We start from the raw sequence: 7,989 nt of genomic DNA on the forward strand, positions 1-7,989 counted from the left end.
GCCACAACAAAACAAAACAAAGAACTTACCAAACCCAGATAATTTTTTTTTAAACATCTTTATTGGAGTATAATTGCTTTACAATGGTGTGTTAGTTTCTGCTAAACCCAGATAATTTTACAAGTGAGTCTTAAGTCACACTTTCAAAGAACAAATTATCCCAGTCTTAAACAAAATCACCCAGAGAATAGAAAAAGATGGAATTACAAATCATAAAAGATTGGTAAATTTGACTTTATTAAAACAAAAAGCTTCTGTTCGTCAGAAGACACCTTAAGAAAGTGAAAACGCAAGTTACAAACCAGAAGACATTTGTAACACACACAACTATAAAAGATTAGTAATAAAGATGCATTATAAAAATTCTTACAAATTAGAAAAAGACAACCCAATAAAAAAAAAAGGCAAACAGCATGAACAGGCATCTCACTGAAGAAATGACCAAAAAATATGAGCAGCTGCTCATCCTCTGTTAATCAAGGAAGTAAAAGCAAGACCGTAATCACTTACCATGTACCATCTACGTGGATTGGCAAAAATTAAAAAATCTGATAATACCTCTGATTGTACCAGAGGTTGCAGATAAGCAGGATCTGGTTTATCACTTACGGGAATATAAATTGGTACGACCACTTTGGAAAACATTTGGTGTTAAATTTTATAAAGCTGAGAAATTTTATCCCTGTGACCCAGCATTTTCATTTCTGCATATGTGCACCCAAAGGTGTGTACATGAATGTTCAGAGTAATATTGTTTGCAACAGCAAATCTTAGAAACAACCCAAGTGCTCATCATCAGGAGAATGGATAAATACATTTTAATATATTCTTACAATGGATTATTATTCATCAATGAAAATGAACCAACAGTGGCATTCAGCAACATGGAAAAAATGTTGAGTAAATAATAGTTGAGTAAAAAAAAAAAAGGCAAGCCCAGAGGACTACTGTATGATGCCTTTTTTATGTTGCTCAAAAATTAAAATTAGGACTTACCTGGTGGTGCAGTGGTTAAGAATCCGCCTGCCAATGCAGGGGACATGGGTTCGAGCCCTGGTCCGGGAAGATCCCACATGCCGCGGAGCAGCTAAACCTGTGCACTACAGCTACTGAGCCTGCACTCTAGAGCCCACAAGCCACAACTACTGAGCCCATGAGCCACAACTACTGAAGCCTGTGCATTTAGAGCTTGTGCTCTGCAACAAGGAAGCCACCGCAATGAGAAGCCCACACACCACAATGAAGACCCAATGCAGGCAAAAAATAGATAATTAATTAATTTAAAAAATTAAAATTATTTAGCTATGTGCGTGTGCATGATAAAACTAAAGAAAAAAATAACTCAAATTTTGGGATAGTGGATACCTCCCAAGTGGAGGCAGATAGTTGGGATAGAGTTAGGAGCACTTAGATGTAAGTCACTGTTAATGTTTTAGTTCTTGGATTTCGTTCTTAGGTCTGTAGGTATTCATTGTCCTATTAAATAAATGATAGTGTGTTGTGAACCAAAGGTTATGATTAATCCAAGAAGGGTAAGGGCGCAGTGAATATATATTTATTGAATGTGTGAATGAATCTTATTCTTTGTGCCTGGGGTCCACAGTCAGGGTGGGATCAGGGTACTCTTTTGGCTTTGTCTAGGTTCCACAATTTTTATCTTTGTCCCAGCCTGAGCCTCCCTCTAATTAAGCTCTAATTCTAAGTAGTGAGATTCTCCTGGCTTTTACTGCCCACAAAATTCTTTCTTCTTGTCTGTTTTCTCCCTGTTCTCTCCCTCTCTCCTCTCCCATTGGCCTTTGTTTATTACTGAGTGCCTGAATACCTTTAGTTATTAGATGGAGCCAGGAATCTCTATTGACTTCTTAACTTTCTTCTTCATGTACTGATAACGTAAAAACATCATATGGCACCATCCTTCTCCCTCCAAAGGTCGACTTGATTATAGATACAAAATACCTTATGCTTTTACTACTGGAATTACAGGTCATCTTGTCCAGTCTCTTATTACTTTACAGGTAAGAAAGTAGATAACACAGAAAAGTTAAATGACTTTCTTAGGGTCACACAGATCTAAGTAGCAGAGTTAGGACTGGAATCCAGTTTTCCTAACTTCTAGGCCAGTGTTCTTATCATTATATTGGACTCACAGGGTAGGCTTTGCTTGAATGACTGAGTCTGAGAGCCCCATAGATATGTGAGAGTCTCTGATACTGGGTGAGATGTGTGTAAATGTCCAAGTTATTTTAGTTAACTCCAGCATTTGGCCAACTCTGTCTTCTTTGTATGTTTCCTTCCACCCCTTTCTGCTCTGGTTTTCTCTATTTTTCCTCAGGGTATCTGTAGCCTAGTGACATTGGGTGCCCTCTGGGGGTCATTGTAAATAGAGAGCATTCATTTGACTAGCGGAGCCCCTAATGACTTGGCCATAGTGAGCAGGTTAAAATGAGGGACAGTGGGAAAGGAGATGGTAAACTCGATCTTTGTGTTTAGTCGTGTTTAGAAGCTTCTCACAAGTGTATACTCTGGACACAAAGCAGATTATTCTGGCCTCCAGGTTCTCAGGGTGTCTGGTCTCAGGGAAACTGACAGAAGATGATTGGGTCATTATGGTCAGGACAGTGTGCAACAGGATTGGGATGGGACAAGATTTGGATTATATCATAAGGGCCATCTCTAAGACCAGCCATAGAAATCAGATTGTTCTCTCTTAACGTCTGGGATAAAACCTAAATGGGAATTTCACTCAGAACTATGCACTGAAATACCCAGGCTGAGAAAGTCATCATGTTTGGATGCAGAGCTAAACCTAGTTAAGGCTAATGGAGAAGTTGTAAACAGAGGGGTGGTGGGTGTCCTGTAGGAGAAAGAAATTGGCAATTCAAGTCTTGAGGCTCTCATTGCCCTAAATTTTGTTCAGGCAGTAAATCTGTCATGGGGCTTCAGTGTGAGTGCATGATGAATTGACAGCCTGAGCAGTGAAGAATGTCAGTCCAGTGGTTATCATCCCTACTTCTATACCGTGGCTATCACAAAACCAAGACTTGCAGCAGTGTGGAGTTAGTAATAATAGAAAGTTCCAGGGTGGACTGGTGAGATAAGTGCCCTGCTTATGGCCTGCAATGATAGCATCATTTCCCATCTTCATCCGTCTCCCTCTTGGGTCTCATGGTCTCATACACAGACTCATCCCTGACTGTGATAAGGCTGGGCCTGTGATAAAGCTGAATACAGAGACTGAAGTCCTAATCATAGGCCAGAAAGAGTTGGGAATAGGGGCACACAAGCACTGTTGCACATCTAAGTAGGAAGAATCCAGAATGAATCTATAAATGTTATAAACAGGGCTATTCAGTGAGGAGTAAAGATGGCGGAGGATTTATGAATTTAGATAGGGTGAAAATGAGTGAATTGGCACCTCTCCCTCAAGTCTGGGAGGACTTTCTGAAGGAAGCAGGACTCTTCAAGGTAGTTGCCGTTGTGGTTACCTGTGGAAGATTATTCATCACTTAACTGCTCTGCTTTCTCCCTTTTCTCTGAATGACCCTGGTCAGAGCTTTTTATGTAACTTTGAACTAGAGCAGATCTGACTTGCTCTGCTTGCTTCCTCTCCACTCATTTCACTCAGCCTGGCATTTGACCCGAGGTGTTGATGTCACCACTCTCCTAGGCCCCTTATTCCTGACTCATTTCTTGTGTTACTCCCTGTCTTAGAACCCTTCAGTGATTCCCAGATGTTCTCAGGATAAACTCCATTTGCTTTAACAAGGCCTATTAGGCCTGCTTGATCTTATCCTACCTTATCTCTTCCACATCATCTCTCACCACTTCTCTGCCATCAACTAAGCTGGTACAAACTAAGGCACACTGCTTTGTCTTTCCTCCAGGCCTTTTAATATCCTATTATCTCTGCCTAGAATACTTCTTCCCTCTTCATTTAGCTAACTCTTCCTAATCCTGTAGTTCTCAGCATAGCTGTCACCAGGAAGCCTTCTTCAAACCCCGAGGCTAGGTTAGTTCTTCTCTGGCTCACACAGTGCTCTATATTCTCCCCATCATAACCCTTACCCTGCTCTGTTGTAATTATTTGTTCCTTTCCTGTAATCTCCATCAGACTAAATTCTGTGACGGCAGATACGCTGTTTGCTTTATTCACTGCTGAATCACCAAGCGTCTCTAGCTCAGTGCCTGGCACATAGTAGGCACTCGGTAAATATTTGACTAAGGAATGGGTGAATGAACTGGTTTGTTTTTCTGTGGCAGGAATGGGAAAAGGACAGCACAGGATGCCCTCCAAGGACGAGCTGGTCCAGAGATATAACAGAATGAATACCATCCCCCAGGTATTATTAGTTGCCGTTGCTCCACTGAGGCAGGACCCTTCCTCTGGGATAAGTTTAGGTTACAGAGATGGATGCGGAAACAATGCTGGTGGTGGAGGTGGTGGTGGTGGGTGGTTTAAAGATCATTTGAAGGAATCAGATATGTTCTAAGATGAACACATTTCTAGAGTCATCTGTGGCCTCAGTCATAAGTATGAAAGCAGAGACTGAGTTTAAATCCAGTGACATGAAAACGTAAAGATGGAAGCCTGGACTCATCCAGATTGATTATGGAAAGCAAAAATTTCAGGGGGGTGGCTGGATATCCCAATCCCCATCCCCAACCATTACCAGCTAACTAGCCTCTCTAGGGAAAGCTATAACCATCTACCTGGCTCTGCTCTCCTCTTCCAGACCCGATCCATTCAGTCAAGGTTCCTGCAGAGTCGGAATCTAAACTGTATAGCACTTTGTGAAGGTAGGTATCTCACCCAGTCCCTGTTTTTCTGGGTCCCCAACCTTTATTTCTGGTGCAACTTTGGCACATGATCTAGCCAAGGTTGATGTTGAAGCATCATATCTTCCCATCCGTGCCTGGACTCTCTGACCCAAGCATTATATGTATAACTTCTGGCCCTTCTCTTCCCAGTGATTACATCTAAGGACCTCCAGAAGCATGGGAACATCTGGGTGTGCCCTGTGTCCGACCATGTCTGCACACGGTTCTTCTTTGTGTAAGTCTAGGAGGGTTCCTTGGGAATTACTTGGAGGAGTGAGGGTGAGAGCATGATGATATGTGACTACTGGGAAAGTCTGTTTCTGTTATCGGAGACTTGTCTCTGGCTACCTGAGTGGAGCTGGCACTGGGACTTTCCCCTTGGAGGATAGGGATGGGTATAGATAAAGGTCTGTTGAGAGGAAACCAGATAAGCTGAATCTCTTCCACCCTAAAGAGTATCAAGAAAGGGTTTTGACTTCTTGGATGGGATGGCCACACCTCCAAATGCAGTTCCATTGGTTGACATTATTCTGGTATTGTTCTCTCTCTTATGCTCACACTTGCCCTATCTTTGGCAGATATGAGGATGGTCAGGTGGGCGATGCCAACATTAATACTCAGGACCCCAAGATACAGAAGGAAATCATGCGTGTGATCGGAACTCAGGTTTACACAAACTGAGGGGGCCCCAGCCCTCGTACCACCCCCGTTCCCCCAGGATCCACCTGCCCTCATAAAAGGGCTCAGGAGCAGCAACCGAGGCTGCCCTGAGGAATCAAGAGGCCATTACCAAGGGGCAGGAAAAGGACAGAAGAGGCGGCCTTCATGGTGGAGACTGACCCAGGAACCACTCCACATTTGGATGGCCCAGACTGACTCCCTACCTGATTTTCCCAGTTGACTTCACCCTGTTTGTAAATAAAACAATAAAATGGAAGGTGCTGTGGATTGGATATGATCACTGTGGTCCGACTAACCTTGGCCCAGCACCTGCCCCAAGCCCCCAAATGCGGGTGGGGGTGGGGAGAGTGGAATATCATGAGGGTTGGGATTATTTATGTTGGATGCAGTCAAAGCTAAGTCCATCTAGTATAGTATACTACAGATCTGTCAACATTTTAATCAACGGATTAGACAAAGGAAACTTATGCAGATGACACAAACTGAGAAGGATATAGAATACCACTGGTGACTCTTCTTCAAGGTTTAAAAGGACCACTGAGGCCAAAGCAGCTCAGATTTCCTATCCTTAGGACCTCTACGTTCTGCACAAAACCTATCCGCTCTCCCTTGCTCTGTGTCTTGGGGGCTGGGCCCTACTCTCCTCCTCGCAGCTATTTCTTTGGGATAAGAGAGGTGGGGGGGAGAGCTGGCAGGTGCAGGAAGCAGGTTGGTCTCTAACTTGAAATCTATAAAGAGATCCTAAGGAAATAAAGCCTCCCTTAATGAAACAAAATCCAGATTCTCCAAGGATAGCAGTGTGAGGGAAGACAGCTGTTTCTAGGAGACCTGTTTCAGTGAAAGCCATCTCCCTGTTGAAATTCCCACTGCCAACCTTCTGCTGGCCTTTAGGCTGTGCTCTGTGTACCTAAAACCCTAAGTTAGTTCTAAGAGACAGGTTGGATATTGCCAAATATTTTATGAGCTATTAATGAAGAAAACAGGAATATAAGCACAGAGACTACAAAAAGCATTAAACAAGCCTGGCTTTTAAGTATAGGTTTTTTGTTGTTGTTGTACGCAGGCCTCTCACTGTTGCGGCCTCTCCCGTTGTGGAGCACAGGCTCCGGACGCGCAGGCTCAGCGGCCATGGCTCACGGGCCTAGCCGCTCTGCGGCACACGGGATCCTCCCGGACCAGGCACGAGCCCATGTCCCCTACATCGGCAGGCGGACCCTCAACCACTGCGCCACCAGGGAAGCCCAAGTATAGGGTTTTTTAAATTGTTACAGCTTCTTGATTTATAAAGCCTGTGCTAGGCTACCTGTTGTCTTTCATTACCTTCGTCCTACCTTGGAGGTAACCTTCTTTGCCTGGGTATCTTACCAGCTTTGTAGTTAAGACTACAAAGCCTGAACTTAACATGGAAGTAGCATTCTTAACGGTCCATCCCCCTAGGAGCTGTTTCTTAAACTTCTTTACCCCTTCCTTTTTTTTTTTTAAACTTATTATTTATTTTTGGCTGTGTTGGGTCTTCATTGCTCCACGTGGGCTTTATCTAATTGCAGTGAGCGGGGGCTACTCTTCATTATGGTGTGTGGGCTTCTCATTGCAGTGGCTTTTCTTGTTGCGGAGCACGGGCTCTAGGCACGTGGGCTCTAGAGCGCAGGCTCGGTAGTTGTGGCACACGGGCTTAGTTGCTCCGCGGCATGTGGGATCTTCCTGGACCAGGGCTCGAACCCGCGTCCCCTGCGCTGGCAGGCGGATTCTTAACCACTGCGCCACCAGGGAAGCCCCCTTTACCCCTTCTTGATAAAGACTGCTACATTCTGACTCTACAAGTCTCTTCCCCCATTCTGGTTTCAGGTCTAGGAGGAATTTCTCTAAGTAAATGACCCCATCAGGGAGTCCACCCTAACTGAAATTCCTTCCACGTGGGAGGACCCTTGCAGCTCATGTGTACAGTATCAGAGATAGCTAACATTTTTCAGTTCTTATTAGGTAGGTGCTGGGCATTATGCTAAGCACCTTAATAATTTGCTAATACCTTGGCTTACTTACTGTGTGCTTGGTATTGTTGTACGCTCTCTACCTGTATTGACTAATATAATTCTCAAAACAAGCCTATGAAATAGATGCCATTATTCCCATTTTGTAGATGAGAAAACAGGCACAAAGGATAAGTGATTTGTCCATATTCCACAGCTAGTGACTGACAGGCAACCCGACTCCAGAGCTGCCATTCTGGTTCTATGCTATATAGCCTTTCAAACTTTACAAATATTTTTTCATTTAATCCTGACAACAAAGATGAAAGATGGTTTTTTTTTTTAAGAGATCTTAAATAGTGTGGGTAAGTTCTCACAACTGGTTAGTGGCCATCCTGGGTTTTTAACCAGAATTGCTCAACTCCAGGGCCTGAGCTCTTAACTCTTTTACTTTCCCAGGGGTTCTCAAACTGCTCCCACTGGTGTTCCAGCAATTGAACCTAGGTGCTTGGCTACTCAAATG

General features: G+C 43.7%; 1 protein-coding gene across 10 annotated transcripts in view; it reads left to right on the forward strand.

Moving 5' to 3' along the window:
• Window positions 1-6,306, forward strand: part of PARP6 (poly(ADP-ribose) polymerase family member 6) — a 29,635-nt gene extending 23,329 nt beyond the window's left edge. For 9 of the 10 annotated variants that reach the window (XR_013826986.1, XR_013826987.1, XR_013826988.1 and 6 more), the window contains 3 exons: window positions 4,261-4,340; window positions 4,734-4,797; window positions 4,969-5,038. Coding sequence is in view for 1 of the 10 variants with exons in the window: in XM_079912272.1 (XP_079768398.1) it covers window positions 4,261-4,340; window positions 4,734-4,797; window positions 4,969-5,053; window positions 5,397-5,499 (332 nt within the window). In the remaining 9 variants the exon portion in view is untranslated. Of the gene's footprint in view, window positions 1-4,260; window positions 4,341-4,733; window positions 4,798-4,968; window positions 5,054-5,396 lie in introns of those variants that run through there. The other variant, XM_079912272.1, reaches the window with a different exon arrangement.
• The last annotated feature ends 1,683 nt before the right edge of the window (window positions 6,307-7,989 follow it).

This window comes from Stenella coeruleoalba (assembly GCF_951394435.1).
Source record: "Stenella coeruleoalba genome assembly, chromosome: 2".
NCBI classification, from domain to species: Eukaryota; Metazoa; Chordata; class Mammalia; order Artiodactyla; family Delphinidae; genus Stenella; species Stenella coeruleoalba.